The following is a 16,997-nucleotide window of genomic DNA, read 5'->3' as shown; positions in this document are numbered from 1 at the left end:
AGAATATGGAGGCTCCTCAAAAAAATTAAAACTAGAACTACCATATGTTCCAGCAATTCCGCTACAAGGTATATAAACCAAAGAAATGAAAACAGGACACTGAAAAGATATCCGCCTTCCCATGTTCACCGCAGCATTATTCAAAACAGCTAATACGTAAAAACAACCGAAATGTCCTTCTGCAGATGAATAGCTAAAGAAGATACAACATTTTTATATATATTTGTGCTGGAATATTGCTCAGCCATGAGACAGAAGGGAATCCTGCCATTTGTGACAGCAGACAAGCATTATGGGTCGGGAGGGCATTAGGCTAAGTGAAATAAGTCAGACAGAGAAAAACATACTGTATGAGATCACTTAGCGTGGAATCTAAAAAAGCCGAATTAACTCACAGGAACAGGGAGTAGAATAGTGGTTACCAAGAGCTGTGGGAGTGGGGTCAGGGCAACGGGGTGAGTTTGGTCAAAGGGGACACAGTTCCGGTAACACGATGAGTAAGCTCTGGGACCTCACGTACAGAGTGATGATAGCAGCTAACAGTACCGTATTACATATTTGAAAGTTGCCAAGAGAGTAAATCTTAAATGCTGTCACCACAAGAAAGGAATGCTGACCATGTGGCCTGATGGCAGCGTCAGCAGAGGCCGTGGTAGTAATCATTTTGCAACATGTAAATGTGTCAAATGGGCAGTTACGCATCTCAAACTTACGCAATGTTATACGTTAATTATGTCTCAGTAAAGGTGAAAAAAAGCCTAAAAGTGACCCATGGAGCACCTGTGAGGAGAGGAGGTCAGGAATATAGAATGTGGCTTATTCGGAAATGGCAAGAGGACCGACTGCCACAGAAGCCTCCCTGGAGGCCAAATCAGATGCATCAGCAAGGCAGCGGAGGCAAGGTCAGAGGTCACAGGCAGCTGCTGACTGTAAGTCTCTGCGGGAGGCAGCGTTGGCGGCAACGCACTGCAGGATCCTGGCGGGGCGGGTGCAGAAGCACGTGCCTCAGAAGGCCTGGCAAATGAGGTCAACACATACTAATGATTGCCAGTAAAATGAAAGGGTATTCATTGCCCATAAACTCACAATGTCTCGATCCATTTGATTTTTTTTTTTTTAACTATGGTAAAATAGAGCATAAAAATCACTTGAAGTAAACTAGGTGTGAATATCGTATGACTTGGACACTCACTACTTGAAATGTCTAGAGTAGGCAAATTCATGGAGATGGAAAGTGGCGCAGAGCCCCCCACCCCCCACCCCCGGAGCAAGGGGAAGAGGGACTTACTGCCGAAGGCCTACAGAATGTCCTGCAGCGAAAAAGGTTCGAAACTAGAGAGTGAGGATGGTAATATAATACTGTGAGTGTCGTTGATGTCACTGAAGTGTACACTTAGAATGGTTAAAGTGGCGAATCCAATCCATTTAACTTCAAAAAATATTATTTTAAATAATTCTGACAAAATACAAGCTCTCTGTTGAAAAATCATACCATTTTATACAGGTCCTTAATAGACAAGAATGATCTTACTTAGCTGCTGCATTTTTCATCATATACACACACGAGATTGCATTATACTTACTGTTTTGTGATGGCCTTGACAACATACTACGAACATCAGACCTTCCTGGTTTATTTTGCATGTGTCATTTTTTGTGATGTCCATGCATTATTTCAATGTTTGGATGTACCCAAAACATTTTAGTTGAAAATCTATTGAAAGATATGTAGGGTCTTTCTAAGTTTCCCTGCCATACACAACGCTGCAGCTAAGGATGCTGCGTGTAGATCTTCAACATTTGTCTACTTGATCACTTGGAATATGTTCCTGCCATGTGTGGGTCAGGGGCTCTGTATGTGTCAGAGCTTCCAACAGAAGCATCCTCAGGGAGCTTTCCCAGTACTCGCCAGCTCATTCCCTGACTTTATGACAGGCGGCTCCTCTGAGACAAATCTCTCAAGGAAGGAAGGAATTAGACTGCTAGCAGCGATGACAAGGGAAGTGGATTTCCACAATGCTCTCACTTATCTACCAAAATGAGCAAAACAAATAAAAATGTCCCCAAATGATGTCAGAAATGGAACAAAGAAATATCTCAGACTCTTATAACCCCTAAATAGCTTTGTTAGTACCCCCAAACAATTATTTACTAAACTACAGAAAGGTGCCAGGAGCCAGCATGCATCTCTCTGAGAGCAATGTGACCAGAGGAAGGTGACGTGGAGTCTGAAGACACCTATTCTGTCATCCTGCCCTGTTGGGGGCGTCCTGCAAGCCTGATCACGCTCAATGAACACCTGCCCTATCGCTGAATGGACGGGAGAGAAGGTGGGCTGAGGCAAAGAGTGCTCAGGTAGATGCTCATTCTACCAGGTTCTACCACTTGATTTTATTTCTCCCCTCTTAGAGCCAGCGCGAGGATCATGTGGATGAACAGAAGTACCAGGGAGGACTTTGGATACTCAGCTAAAGCTATCCCCTGGCTGTGGTAGCAACTTAAGTAAAGAGGAACTTTGTTTCTGAGGAATCTTGAAATGTCTCATCTGGCAGCGAGAAAAGCAAAGAGAGCGATTAGCTTACTCTCCCCCCATCAAAAAATAGAGTAGAAAAGAAAAAGAAATATAGCTGGCATGAGAAAAATAAAGAATGGCCTCCTCAGATTTGGAACAGTTATGCTCACATATTAATGAAATGCTTGGTAATATTTTAAAAGCTCATTAAGAAACTATGACCAAGAACCTACCTTAAAGACTATCTTAAATAAAATAGCTGAGATCGTTTTAGTCAATGAACTTCTAAATAAATTTGGGTTGGGGATTCAGTATCAAGAACCAACTGACAATTTACTCAGAAACTGTGAATCTCTCCAAAAAGATTATAAAGATTTGGAACATCTTAAGAAACCAGTCCTCCCATTTGCCTCAAGTAACCATATCTTAGAGCCATATTTGGAGATCAGATTTTGATCCTGAGGAACCAGTCAAATTTGAGGAACCCGAACCCACAAAGAAATATTTAAGAAATGCCATTTATAACTACTAATGAGACACATGATATGCCTGCATGTGTGAAATCTCACTTACACTGTTGTCACAGTAATGATGTTATTAATCAGTAAGGCAGTAGTTAGTAAACATAAGGTCCTTTATCAACCAAAAAGTCTACAAGTTCTGTGGCCAGGAATCTCTATCACAGATTTATCAGTGAAGAAATAGAGGATAGCAAAAGTCATTATTTTATAGTAGAAGCTGAGATTAAAAAGTTCAGCTTTGAGAGTTGACAAGAGGTTTCTCTGATAGCTTGAGGCTCTCAGAGATCTAAGGGGGAGAACTTACCTATTAGGTTACAACCTATAGCTCTTGTGAGCTTTTGAACCACCAACAGTAAGATTTGGTTAGAGGGTACACCTAGAATTTCCATATAGAGAGATATGTAACTTCATTAGCTTTTCCATTTTCTTCTTTCTTTCAAACAGAGAACTTTTTTGATAAAGCATATATACTATAAAGTTAACTTCAGCAAATAGTTAACCACCTACCATATGTACCTCTGTGCTTAGAACATGATGTAAATAAAAAAATGTTCATGTCCAGTTCTTGTGTGTAGTGGACAATGCTGCAGACACCAGTAAGAGGGGTACATATGTGCTAATGGACAAAGAAGGTAAAAAAAGATAACGTTAATAATACACAGACTCTTTGGAATTATAAATCATTAGTGTCCAGATCTTGGCTATGGTAGATAATGCTGCTACTAACGTAGGAGTGCATACATTCTTTTGAATGGGTGTTTTGGTATCTTAGGGTATAATCCCAGCAGTGGGATCACTGGCTCAAAAGGCAGTTTCATTTTTAATTTTTTAAGGAAACTGCATACTGTTTCCCAGTGAATGCACCAATGTACATTCCTACTGACAGTTCATGAGAGTTCCCTTTTCTCCGCATCCTCACCAGCACTTGTTTGTTGATTTATTGATGATGGCCATTCTGACAGGTGTGAGGCGATACCTCATTGTGGTTTTAATTTGCATCTCTCTGATGCCTAGTGATGTTGAGTGTTTTTTCATACGTCTGTTGGCCATTTGTGTCCTCAAGTACCCATTAATAGATTAGTGGATAAAAGAACTGTGGTACATTTACACAATGGAATACTACACAGCCATAAAAAAGAAGGAAACCTTACCTTTGCCACAGTATGGCTGGACCTAGAGAGTATTATGCGAAGTGAAATAAGCCAGTCAGAGGAAAACAAATACCATATGTTCTCACTTACATGTGGAAACTAATGAATGAAATAAACTGACAAACAAAATAGAAACAGAGGCTTGGACACATGGGACAGACTGACAGCTGTCAGAGGAAAGGGGGAAGTGGGATTGAATGAAAGAAGGCGAAGGCATTAGTCAAAGAACGTATGTGCACAACCCATAGACAGATAACTGTGTGATGATGGCCAGAGGGAATGGGGGCCAGGAGCTCGGTGGAGGTGGGCAAAGTGGAGGAAAACGGGGCCATCTGTAGTAGTGTTAGCAATGAAAATAAAGTTTAAAATATCAGAGCCTAAATTCCATCAGTGGCATTTCAGTCTACAGGCAGACTTCGTGGGTTTGGTCATTATCCATCTGGCTAATCAGCTATCCCAGAAGTCATTCAGGAAGAACTCGCCCATCCTGTAAACATCAGCCTGTAATGAAATTGTAATAAAAGTAGACCTGGATGAAAAAGATGATAACGTGTAAGCGGGCTGGGAGTCGTTGTCGTCGTCGGCAGCCGTCCGTCTCGAGAGACGATGGTGTAGCTTCTTAAGAGTCTATCTGCACCGCCGAGAATGGCTGTGCAGTCCGACTCGGGAGTGACATGGTATCTGTCTCCTCCCGTGTTGAATCGACATCTTGCGATGACGCTGGAGTGTCCTCTCCAGTGAAGCTGAAGCTACAGAGCCTGGGCAGGGTGATATGGAGGGTCTGCTGTTGCCCATGCAGCAGACCCCCCCTCTCTTCGCAGCTGAAGGGTCCAAGGGAAAGACGGAGTCGATACAGCTTGGCTTCAGGTGCGCCGCAGGAGTTGCCGGTGTTGACTACAACGTCAAACCGCCTTAGGGACTCCGGCTCCGGATTTTCTGTCGGGGTTTACTCCCTTAGCCTTTCCCCTGAAGAGGTATGCCGCAAGGCAGCGGAGGTTTTTTGGAGTCAGAGTTTTCCTTCTCTGAGCGGGCTGGGAGTGATCATAGAAAATGGGTGCTTGGGCTGTGGGAGCTTAGCCACGTGTCTCTTCCTCAGGGAGAGACTGTCTGGCATGTTTCTATCTGTGCTGTTAGCTTGGCAGGTGTATTTCTGAAGTGGAGAAAAAGTCTCACCAGCCCCTGCGGCCTGTGAGATCACTGTGATGGTCACACAGTACATTATGGGCACTGGGGGGAAAACTTGACCTAAATCAGCTGCCAAGAGTGTTTACAACCAAACACCATGTGGGTCAGTCTCAACCTCTATACTATGAGTCATTAATAAAAAATATCTTTGGCCAGATGAGGAGAATTAGACTACACAGAAAGGGTGAACCTAAGTAGCACAATCAGCAAAGTTCTCTGGAGAATGAACACAATTGATTCCAGAAACAGAGAAGATTCTAAAAATACCATTTAAAATTCTATGTTAGTCACATTTGGAAGTGTTTACTGAGCTCACGACCATTTCCTCTTTTCTGGGAACAGCTTCATCGCCTCGTTTCAGGCTCACAGGAGTGGGGCTCTGGCACCTGTAGCCACAGCATGTGACTGCACACTAGGATAACAAAGATTGGAGCCAGAGCAGTGCCCATCCCAGACGGATGCTTCGGGTAGGTCCCGAGATGCTGGCAGCTGCTGTAGCTCTGGGGAGAGGTCTGCAAACTCTTGGTGCTGAGATTCTGTTCTAGGATAATACTCATAAAACCCTGGTAGTTGGTCCTAATCCCTCCGGCCACCTGTGGGTTTCTGTTCACGTTCTTCATAAAGCACATAAGGAAAACTGTAAAGCTTGTAAGAGAAAAACATGCAAACGAAGGGACGGATGGCTAAAATTACTGCTGCAGCTAAAATTCCAGAAAACTTGCGGTTTGCTCTAACATGCTGCCAAACTGCCAAGTTCTAGTTGGCTTGGAGAGGTTCTTTATTCGGAAACTGAACCATGACCATAGATTTTGTTTGACCTCAATAAAGCCTCGATATCATATTGGGTGGCCAAGCCCGAAGTTCACTACCTCTCTGGACACAATGAGTCAGCTCTCTGTCATGTGCTTAGAAGCGTAACTTGGGAGCCAATGGGCCGAAATGAGGCTGGCAAGAAAGAAGAGTCATCTACTGTCTTTCCTCAGGAGTCCTCAGCTTTTCAGCGAGAGGCTTACCGCAGCCAGTAGTCACTCTGTCACAGAAACAGCAACGTTTGACCCTCTCACCCTTCATCCTCATTGCCTGGCAAAACCCCAGTTTTGGTGAAACCTGTGGTAGGGAGGTGAACATTGGTTAAGATACACATACATGATCAGAATGACTCATCTCACTTCTCAATGATCGCTGCCTTCAAGTGGAGCCTTCGTTCTGCCTGCCAGCTACACGAAATCCCCCTAGTCTAGTCGTTCTGTCACTGAATTGGAAAAGTGATTAAATAACTATCACATCTTCTCGCTTCTCAAACTCTGACATCTCTTCCTCCTCACCGTCAGCAGAGGATCTTGTTTCCCACTTGAGTGTGAAAATGGAGACAATTAGGTGTGAATGTTTTCATAAGGTGTCCCAGCCTTGGCAAGCAGCCAGGTTTCACTGTACCCACACGCTCTGACTTTCTTATTAGCAGAAAGGAACAACATTCTTGTATAAGACTATCGTCCACACCTGCGCAGCTGGTCCCATCATCATGCCTTCTCCCTTATTCAAGAACGTACTCTGTCAAATGCCTCCCCCACCAGCCTGCATTATCTTAAGATTATAGCTCACAAGGGCTACCTTTTAATTTAAATGGAAGGATAGCTAGTGACAGTAATTCAGATAACACTGGGCCCCACAAAAACCTCCGAGGAAAACAATGACATGGTACACTTGTGAAGACCCCTAACGTTCTCCGCTCCCATACCTTTCTGTCTCTTTTCTTCACTAGTAATTAAACTCTACAAAAATCATAGAAACCCCGAAGATTCCATCAGCACAAACTGAAAACTGTGTAAGTTGATGGGAAGTTCTGCTTCCTTTCCCACCAAATTATTGCTTACAATCAACTCATTTACCAAATCCTTCTGACATGCAATTCCTTCTGTCCGATACTTTTAGATAATTATTTTGTTTGTGATATGAAGTACGTTCTTTAGTATTCCTTCAGCCTGGCTATGGAACAGGTAAATTCTCTCTGGAGATATCTTTATTTCACGTACATTTAGCTGGGTATAGAATTTAAGGTCAATAGTTCGTTTTTTTCTCAGCTCTTTGAGGACATTATTGTATTGTTTTATGATGTCTTTTGGCTAAGTGTTCATCCTTAGTTACTAATCTATCTTTACTATTTTATTGTTTTTTAAATATTTCTCTGACTCCTTTCTCCTCCCGCCCCCCGCCCCACCTCAGGTTTTGAAAGCCTACTGCAAAGTAGTTGTTGGATTTTTGTGTTTTCCTAAGCTGAGGCCTATGTTTTTCAGTTCTGGAATATTCTTATATATTTTTCTTTTAAAATTTTTATTTATTTTATTTATTTTCCTTAATTAAAGTGCCTATTAGATATGTTCTGGACACCCTCATTCTTTCATGGCCTAACCTCTCAAATATTTTTTTCATCTTGTTCTCTCTTTGCACTAAATTTTATATGATTTCATCAGATGTATTTCTGGTTTATTAATTTTCTCTTCAACTATGTCTCATCTGCTATAAAACTTACCCACTAAGTTTTCAAACTTAACTTTTATTAATCCTTATCAATATTTATAAGTTCTAATGGGTTATTTTCCTATTAGTCTTTCTTTTTATTGTTTCCTGTTTTTACTATCTTATATTACTTCTTTAAATATATATTTTATAGTCTTTGTCATAATATTTATTATTATTTAGTTCTTTTTATTTTTATTATTTAGTTCTTGAGGTTGGTAATAGATCCATTATTTTGGTCCGCTGATTCACTTTCACAGGGGACTTTTTCTATTATAGTTGCTAGGAGGAATATATGTATTTGTGGCTTATGTTGTTGACATATCTCGATAGATTCACTTTTGTCTTCTCTGTAGGGCTCCAGGGTAGTAGTATAAGGGGAGGGGGAAGAGGATCAGTAACAACAGGTAGTTTTTTGAGCTTTTCCAATTTTACAGACATTGTTCTGTGAACTTTCCTTATATTAGTGAATTTAATCCTCCAAATAACCATACATATATACAGTTATTATCTCCATTTTTTAATCCTCACCTGAGGACATTTTTCCATTTCTTTTAGAGAGAGAGAAAGGGAGAGAAGAAGGAAGAGAGAAACATTGATGTGAGAGAGAAACATCAATTGGTTTCCTCCGGACCAGGGATTGAACCGACAACCTTTCGGTGACGGGATGATGCTCCAACCAACTGAGCCACACTGGCCAAGGCTATTATCTCCATTTTAATAGATGAAAATTTGAGGGGAAAAAATTACATAGATGGTACAAGGTTACAGATCTGTGGCAGACGCAGAATTTGAACCAAAGTTTGGCTCCAGAGTACATACGTTAACTCCTATGATGTTGTTCTTAAACACGTTGCTAAGCAGGGAGAATACATTCAGATCCTGCTTTTGTGTCCTGTATCTGACATATGCTACATTTTCTATGGAGGATGTATATATGTTTAACACCGAGATTGGCAAACAGTGGGTTGGCCAAAACATCGGTTCTCTTTCTTTCCATCAGATGGTTCCAGTAGCACTTAGTTGTCTTTAACTTCATTCTAAACAATTCTCTTACATTGTATTGTGACAGCGTATCAAGATGGGTGAAATTTTATGCAGACATTTTAGTATCGAAGATAGAAGAATAGAAGCAACATTTTTGGCATATTTTGCTATATTATTTCAAGAAAGGTAAAAACACAACTGAAACACAAAAAAGGCTTGTGCAGTATATGGAGAAGGTGCTATGACTGACTGAACATGTCAGACGTGGTTTGCGGAGTTTCTTGCTACTATTGACATTTTGGCCGAATAATTCTTTGCTGTGGGGCTGCCTTATGCATTGGAAGATGTTTAGAAGCCAATAGTGGGAGAGAGCTGACACACTCAAAATATCCAAATCAATAAAGTTACTGGTGAAAATGAAAAATGTCTTTTATTTTATGGAAAAAAACTAAACGGACTTTTTGGCCAACCCAATAACACATTCTTACTTTTCACTGGGGTAGTAAGTCAAGTTTTTCTAGTCTCTATTTCTACAGCTGAACAGTTCTGTGAAGCTTCTGGATTCAAGCAGAAATAGGAAGTGCAGCTTCAGAATCTATCAAGCACCAAGTTCAGGTCACAGGGATCTAGAAACAGCTCTTTGGGCTGCTGGGTTTCTGACCTAGGACTCATAGTTCCAGCTTTAACGTCCTTCTCAGTTTTAACACCTGGGTGCGTACATTTCTTTCTCTGTGTTTCTTTTGTGGATTCTTATTCTCTTCCCTCTCTCTTTTTCTTCTCTTCTTTTACAGTTTGGTTATATATCTCAACATCTATTTTAGGTACATTTACCTACCGTTGCAATGTGTTTCTAGATGGTGACTGGGCACATCTTTAACAAATTAGGTCAGATTTATGGGGTAATCTTCAAGATTAAATGTGAAAAATGGCCCCCCCCAAACAAAAATGAATCAAAGTAAATAAGCCAAGAAAGAGGAACACAAAGCATACATAAAACAAATCACTGATAAAAGTGAACCTAGTACTTAATCTAAATAATTATTGAAATCATAGTTGTGAATTGTAATGCATTGTAAGAAAGGCAGAGCTGGAAAGTGATTTTTAAAATAGAGTATATATAGGGTCTAAAACAACAATAAGATAACAAAATTAATAAAAACCTGAAAAAATATTTCAGATGATTTAAAAGAAACTTAGTATTTTCGTTTGGAGCCTTGACCTGTTACTGATACAAAACTTTAACAGTGTTTATGGCCTTCTACTCTCCCCACAACGACAAGACCTTTAGAGCATCTTTATTATCTTTGTTTTTGCCATGTTTAAATGTAAAAGACATGTAATAGTTCACTGTTGACTATTTTTAAAAAATGGAACTAATAACCAATGAGAGAAATGTATCTGCATAATATCATGGCTTTAAATTTAAAAAAAATTATCTCCCTTTTCTTCAGAACATCTCTCAGTTTTATGATTATTAACATCTGTAGATCAGGAGCCATGTCAAATATTTGAGATTTCCCAATTCATGGACTTTGGTTTCCTGTTTTGCCCTTTACTTTGGCGGGTCAGGAAGAGTTTAAAAACTCTTTACAGGGAGAGATAAACTATGCAAAGACAGCTGAATAAATTTCAGATTTTTTGCCTGGTTGTCATGCAAAAAAACTCTTTCTTTTTATATGTCTTTTAGTCCTTAGCAATCCACTTTTATTTTGTTCAGTTGCCTTAAGAAATTCTGCATCCACTATGAACAGAATGGGAAAAAGGAATTTGTTTATTGTTCTTCATTTATCCAACGTAAGTATTTCTTCAAGGCAGACTATAAATTGCTTAGCTTTATTAGGCAAAAAAAACCCCAAAAGTTCAGCTCCAGCACATTCTGCCTGTTTCATCTAAATTAGTCAAATATAACATGGACAACAGGGTGGGAATTGACTGGGAGAGGGGTAGGGTGTGGGGCAGAGGAGAGCGACAGAGAAAAAATTGGGATGACTGTAATTGAACACCAATAAAATCTTTTAAAACATAAATAAATAAAGTAAAACCATATATATAAATATATATGTATATATATGTGTGTATATATATATATGTGTATATATATATATATATATAATTAGTCAAATATATCACTGGCAGTTGTGTTTAGGCATCAGGAGTGAAAAGATAGCTGAAGGTTCCTCATACAAATTTAAGTACTTTGCTTAGCTATTGTTTTTCCCCATTTATTGTCCTGTCCCCCATCTTTATTCATCATGTCTGGAAGGGCTAGCTGCATTTTCCTTGTTTACCATTGTCCCCCTTATCCCTGGAGTTGAAAGGCCAAGTGTACAAACACAGGGTTTGTTTTATTCCCAACCAACCACGGCCCAGTCATTTCCCTGCAGAATAATTGGCTTAGGGAAGGAAAGGCAGAAAACAAAACAAGTTCATCGCGTTCGGCTTGGTCTGACTACACCCCTTTTCAGCAACCGGCCTGGGCTAAGGACTGTTGGCAGTGGGCATCCGCTGAAGGAATAAATGAAGAAGAGGCAATAAAGGAAAACAGGAACAGTGCTTTGAAAGTGATTCCAGAGTCCTTTTTCTGATTTTTTCTGACAGTAAGTACAGCTCGGTTTTGTTGTGCTTTGCCAATATGTGGGTGGGCACTGCTGAAAGCGATCTAGTTTTCAGATGTCTCTAAGGACTTCTGTTTTATACTGAAGACCTAATGGCAAAATTTTTCTATTTTTTCCAGCCAAACTTACTGTATAGATACAAGTGTATATAGGAAAATAGGAAACTTTACTTCTGTGCTAGTTGAGGAAGAATTGTCTGAATTTTTTTGATATACAAATCTAAAATAATTTAATCTTGGGGTTTCAAAAACTGGAAAAAGTTATCTCTGTTGGTTTACTAGCCAACATTTGAGCAAAAATTACTTTCCCTTGTGATTTTTTTCTTTTCTTTCTTTTTCTTTTAAACTGACTTTGTACTTTGCTTCCTCAGTTCTTAAGGGACTTCTGAATTCAGAAACTTGAGATAAATTGCCTTATTCTTCCTGTGTATCAAAATCAAGTTTCAAGTAGTTTGACTTTGGATTATTATCCCATGGCCCAATTCTTTTCATTAAAGTAGTTCAAGTAAAGGTGAAAGGTCAATACAAGAAAATACTTTATTAGGGTTATATTTAATTGACATAATTAATTATTCAGATGAATTTAAGTAATCAGAAGTTTGGTGTTACTTTGATGTAAATTCTGGGATTTATATTTAAAGACAAAGAATAAGAAATAATCAGATGAGATAAAATTCAGGTACTCTGTTCATATAGTTGAATTTCTGTCATGAAAGGTCAAAGTGTGAAGTATCTTACAGATTCTGAAATCTAATGATAATCTTCTCCATTGCAATATTTTGTTATTGTAAAATTGTGATAATAGTCACTTCCCAGCCCCCCAGCGTTACCCACCAAGTAGCTTACAGTGAGTATATTTCATGTAAACTTTTACAATCATGAGTTATTGAGATATTTTAAATCCATTTTCTTTTTGGTTCTTAAAGGTAGGACATATTTCCCCCCCAGATATGATCAAGGTCTTTCTCATTACACCTTTTTTTTCCTAGTTTATGTTCCACCATGTTTACTTTCTCCTTGTTCATGTAACAAACAGGCTAAATGCATAGAATACAGAAAAGTATATATCGACAAACTCAAGCACTTCTATGCAAAAATCTTCTTAAGAAATGGAGGATGAAAAGAGAGATCATAATGGTATGTTTGAAAGTTTTTCCCTTTCTGCAGTTAGCATTATTGTATTTCATTTCCTAATGATTATCTTACTTCGCATTTTAAGTAACAGATTAGATTTATGGATTTTGAGGTTGTCTAGTTATACTTGTTGAATTGACAGACTCACAGCAGTTCTAAAAAAAGCAATGTAAAATTGTAAATATTAAAGTATTCACTCATTTTTTAAAAAATGAGATTAAGTGGAAATTTACATGATAAATTGCAACAACTATGAAAGCTTTTATAATTTGCATGTAATACATTTAGAGTCAAGAAATAATAAAAGTAGTATCTAGCAGAAATCAAAGAATTTCAACATTAGGGCCTTCTTTTCAAGGCCAGGGATTATCTACAGAGACTATTTCTAAGAATTACGACCAAGTAGCACCATTGTTTGTCAGTTTGAATTAGATAGGTGGGCTGTCTGTAGGTAGCAGCCCCAAATTTCAGTGGCTTCACAGAACGAAGGCTTATTATTTTCACTTTAATTACAGCCTAACTAAGGTTGGCAGTAGAAGTTAAGTGGGCTGGGTAGGTGAAGCAATCTTCACACAGTCAGTCATTCAGGGACCCAGACTTCTTCATCGAGGGGTTGTGCCCTCTTCCTGGGCCCTGGGGACCTTGACGGGACCCCCTGCATCCATTCAGAAGATCAGGAGGTAGAGGGCAAACAGGGAGACTAGAGAAGGTTGTGTCCCATGAGCGAGGCCTGAAAGTGGCCTGTATCACTTCTGCCCACACTCCATTGGCCAGAATTCCACCACTCGGTCCCACTTAATTTCCAGAGGCCGGGCAAGTAGTCTAGCATTGTGCCACGCAGGAAAAGATTACTGATGTTGGTGAAACACTAGACAGTCTCTACCATTCAGATCTTTTCCATTTTTCTTTGATTTCCAACATAAGGATACGACACCTGACAAGAATATTGTTATTTGCCACCATGAACTCTTATCTGGGATCAGTGGTGTCTCATAGGCTTTAGAAGCAGATGCTCATGCATACAGAGATTATCATCCTGTTTATCCGATGACTTCTACCTTAGTTCCCGATTTAATGAAAAAGTATGGTTCTCACATTGGAGAATGACGTGTGGCAACTCTCTCAGTGTATGTCTTCCACTGGGTTCCTTTTGTTCCGAAGGAGAGCAAAGAGTAGCCCACATCATGGCAAAATTGGAATTTGTCTTTCTTTCTTTGGTGTCAGGTTTCAGTTGTAAACAAAAATGACTAAGTTAAATATTGTTCTTTCCAAAATAAAAATAAAAATAAAAAAATAAAGGACTGTAATCTAAATTTGTCTTTTTTCCCCCTCTGTGTTATAGGAATGGGCGTTCCCCATGCTTCTAGGACTGTATCTCGGCTTTTATTCACATTTAAAAAGAAATAACCAAGTTCCCGAAATGCCCCCTGAGGACCTGGGAAGGGCTGATCGTGTTAATGGCTCTCATTTACTTGTGTATACACCAGTCTCTAATATAACCGAGCGGATAATGAATGAAACAGCCCGCCTTTTCAAAGGTAAGTGTCCTAATGACAAAAGAATTACTGATATTGTTTTATATATTTTTGATAAGATGTGTATATAGTTAATGTGAAGTTATGACCCATTATGCTAATTATTTAGGTGTTAAAATAGCATACAAATTTGGTTAGTTTTTTTCTTTCTCTGACATCAATTAGCCTATTAAACCCCTTTTCAGCTTGATGGGGGTCCAATTTAGGGAGGCCTACATTTCTATTAAAATTTAAAACAATAGATTTATAATTCCAGATTTGCATGTAGGAAGAATATGCTGTTTGTGAATATGCATGTTCTTAACACAGAAGTACAACAATTATGATTTATAACTCAGAAAAATAAATCTAAATTTAAAAAATGAGGTCATGGTTATACTAAACAATAATTTCAAAACTATGAAAAGTAAGAATGAATAATCTAAAGATAATCCATGCTTGGTGTAATTTGTAAACATCTCTAAAGGCCTTCATTCTAACTGAGGTCACCATATAACTGAGATAACCAAAATCTGTATTTCATTCATGGATACAGTCTGGCTACCTGCTTTTTAATCCTCAATTCTTAATAACTAAAATTGCTGACTGTTATAGAGTCACTTTGTGCTCTTGGTCCCTGCATAAGGCAAAGATCATATGAGATGTTTTTTGTTCAGTATCTTTGATTTCTTAAGCATGCCAATTATCTTACACATACTTATTCTATCATAACCTTTTATGTACCTAAACTTGCTCTAAGACATTATTAAAAGAAAGCATTTAATGCTCATGCATATCCTTTGATTCTAGAACCTAAAACATTAAAATAAAAATGTCCCCCTTGCCTTTTGGAATAAGTTTTATTTACAGAAAAAAAAAGATTTTATTTTAATTCTAATGAAAAATGTATGATGACACAGTTGGATATCACATTCTGTTCCGGTGAAATTCTAACAATCTTCTGTATCTACTTTTACTTTGTAATTCACAGGCACTACAGTCATGGGGGTACCAAATCAAAAATCTGTGGATAAAGTGCTTCTAGAGAATATCATAGACACAGTGGGAATCATCTTCAGCGACACTTTATTTTACAAGTTAAAATTTTTTCAGGGATACGATGTTCCATTTTTGAAAGAAGACCATTTCTCAGGTGATTTTCCATATAAAATGTCATCATGGAATTTTTTATGTTTTTAACATAAGGAACAGGTTGGGATGGTCAACAGAGTTGCTTTCAGCGGCACTTGAAAAACTTTAAAGCTGGTTTTACTGCTAAATTTCTTCCAAGGTCAATCATATTATCCAGCTAGAGGATGATGATCAAAATATCATAGAGTTATCCAACATATATATATATATATGTATACAGACTGAGGGTCTATTAGGTGTTCCACGTTTTTCTTGGCCTTGAAAAGCATGCTAACCCACAGGCATACGCTGCAAAGGACGCGGAGGGAGGTCAAGAGGGATAGCTCCCAGTCTAGCAGCACAGACATACATTGAGCAGATTTATTAATGATAAGCGCAAGGGAAGGGAAGGTCCTAGAAGGGACTTAGACTTGGAGTTCCTAATATGCATGGGAATAGAGAAGTGCTATCTGGGGAAGTGTTGTTTTAACTCATGTCAGAAGGAAGAGCGTGTGTGAGGTGCTAGGGGCACCTCGTTTCCCACAGAAGGGCAAGCCTGAAGGCCCCGAGGGGAAAAAGGATCTATTGATATGCATGGAAGAAGAGCGGTCCGCCGGAACGAAGAACACGAAAAGGAATATAATAGGAGAACGGGGCTGAACGCACTCCAGGGCTGGCGCCTGCGACGTCCTTTAATCCGAGGGCAGCAGAGAGCCATGCAGGCACTTGAATCAGGGCAGAGGCATGATCACCTTTCCGAGCCTAAGGTAACAGTCTGGATATAGCCTTGAGAATGGATTGCAGAGGAGTCAGGGGGAACGCAGGAACATGGCCCAGTGCTCTGATGGGGGCTTAGACGCGAGTGGAGGCAGCTTTGAAGGATGTGAAGAGTTTTGAGGACCCCTTAGGAAGCAGAATAGAAGTGACTAATAGAATTGGCTTTCTTTCCCATTCCACATTTTTCCTGGCCTGGAGGATTGAAGTGAACCAAATAGAGCCTGCTAGGATGGAGGAAAGGAGTGAGCCCTGAAGTCCCCTGGAGGGAGAGCGTTTGAGCACAAAAGACTTTCTAGAACTGGAGTGCGTTTAGCATTTTCAAGCATAGCAAGGCGTTCAGTAGCTTCTATTTATTTATTTATTTATTTATTTATTTATTTATTTATTTATTTATTTATTTGTATTTTCTAAGCCTCCCTATGCATGCTATGGTCTCCGTGAATAGAGTTGCCTTATTAAGAACTTTCATTTGCTTCTTTTTTTTTCTATGTGATTAAAGATTAAAAGGCAGTAACCACGTGCTAAACTTGATTTGAATCTAGACTATAATAAATCATTTGTAAACAGACATTTAAGAGATAAAGAGGAAAACTTGAACACTGACTGTGTTTTTGATGACGTTAAGGAATTGTTCATGTTTTTTAGTGCTGGTGAGGGCAGGTATGTTAAAAACAAAAAGAGGTCTTATCTCTTGGAGGTATCTCTTAAAGATATAAATGTTTTGTGTTTATGGATAAAATGTCCTGACTCTTGGATTTGATTTAAAATAACTCAGCTGTGGAAGGTGTATGTGTGTGTGGGATGGGTCATGAGGGAGGAAGAGACAAACAGAGACCGGCCAAACAATCATTGTTGAAGCTGGGTGACAGGTACACACCATTCACTCCACCTTGTGTAGGTGTGAGCCTTTCCATAAAAAAAATTAAAAAAAAAAAGATCGTAACTGGCACGGCC

General features: G+C 39.1%; 1 protein-coding gene and 1 pseudogene across 1 annotated transcript in view; both read left to right on the top strand.

Moving 5' to 3' along the window:
• The first annotated feature begins 2,648 nt into the window (after positions 1-2,648).
• LOC149998872 (SKA complex subunit 1 pseudogene) lies at positions 2,649-3,298 on the top strand (annotated as a pseudogene).
• Positions 3,299-12,528: 9,230 nt separating this feature from the next.
• Positions 12,529-16,997, top strand: part of ABCA6 (ATP binding cassette subfamily A member 6) — a 49,167-nt gene continuing 44,698 nt past the window's right edge. Inside the window, exons 1-3 of the mRNA XM_090257309.1 lie at positions 12,529-12,624; positions 13,964-14,159; positions 15,127-15,288. Coding sequence (XP_090113435.1) covers positions 12,529-12,624; positions 13,964-14,159; positions 15,127-15,288 — 454 coding nt within the window. The remainder of the gene's footprint in view (positions 12,625-13,963; positions 14,160-15,126; positions 15,289-16,997) is intronic.

This window comes from Furipterus horrens, unplaced genomic scaffold (assembly GCF_987537825.1).
Source record: "Furipterus horrens unplaced genomic scaffold, mFurHor1.1.pri manual_scaffold_11, whole genome shotgun sequence".
Classification (NCBI taxonomy): Eukaryota; Metazoa; Chordata; class Mammalia; order Chiroptera; family Furipteridae; genus Furipterus; species Furipterus horrens.
Note: the sequence above shows the minus strand (reverse complement) of the source record. Positions and strands in the feature narration are given on the sequence as shown.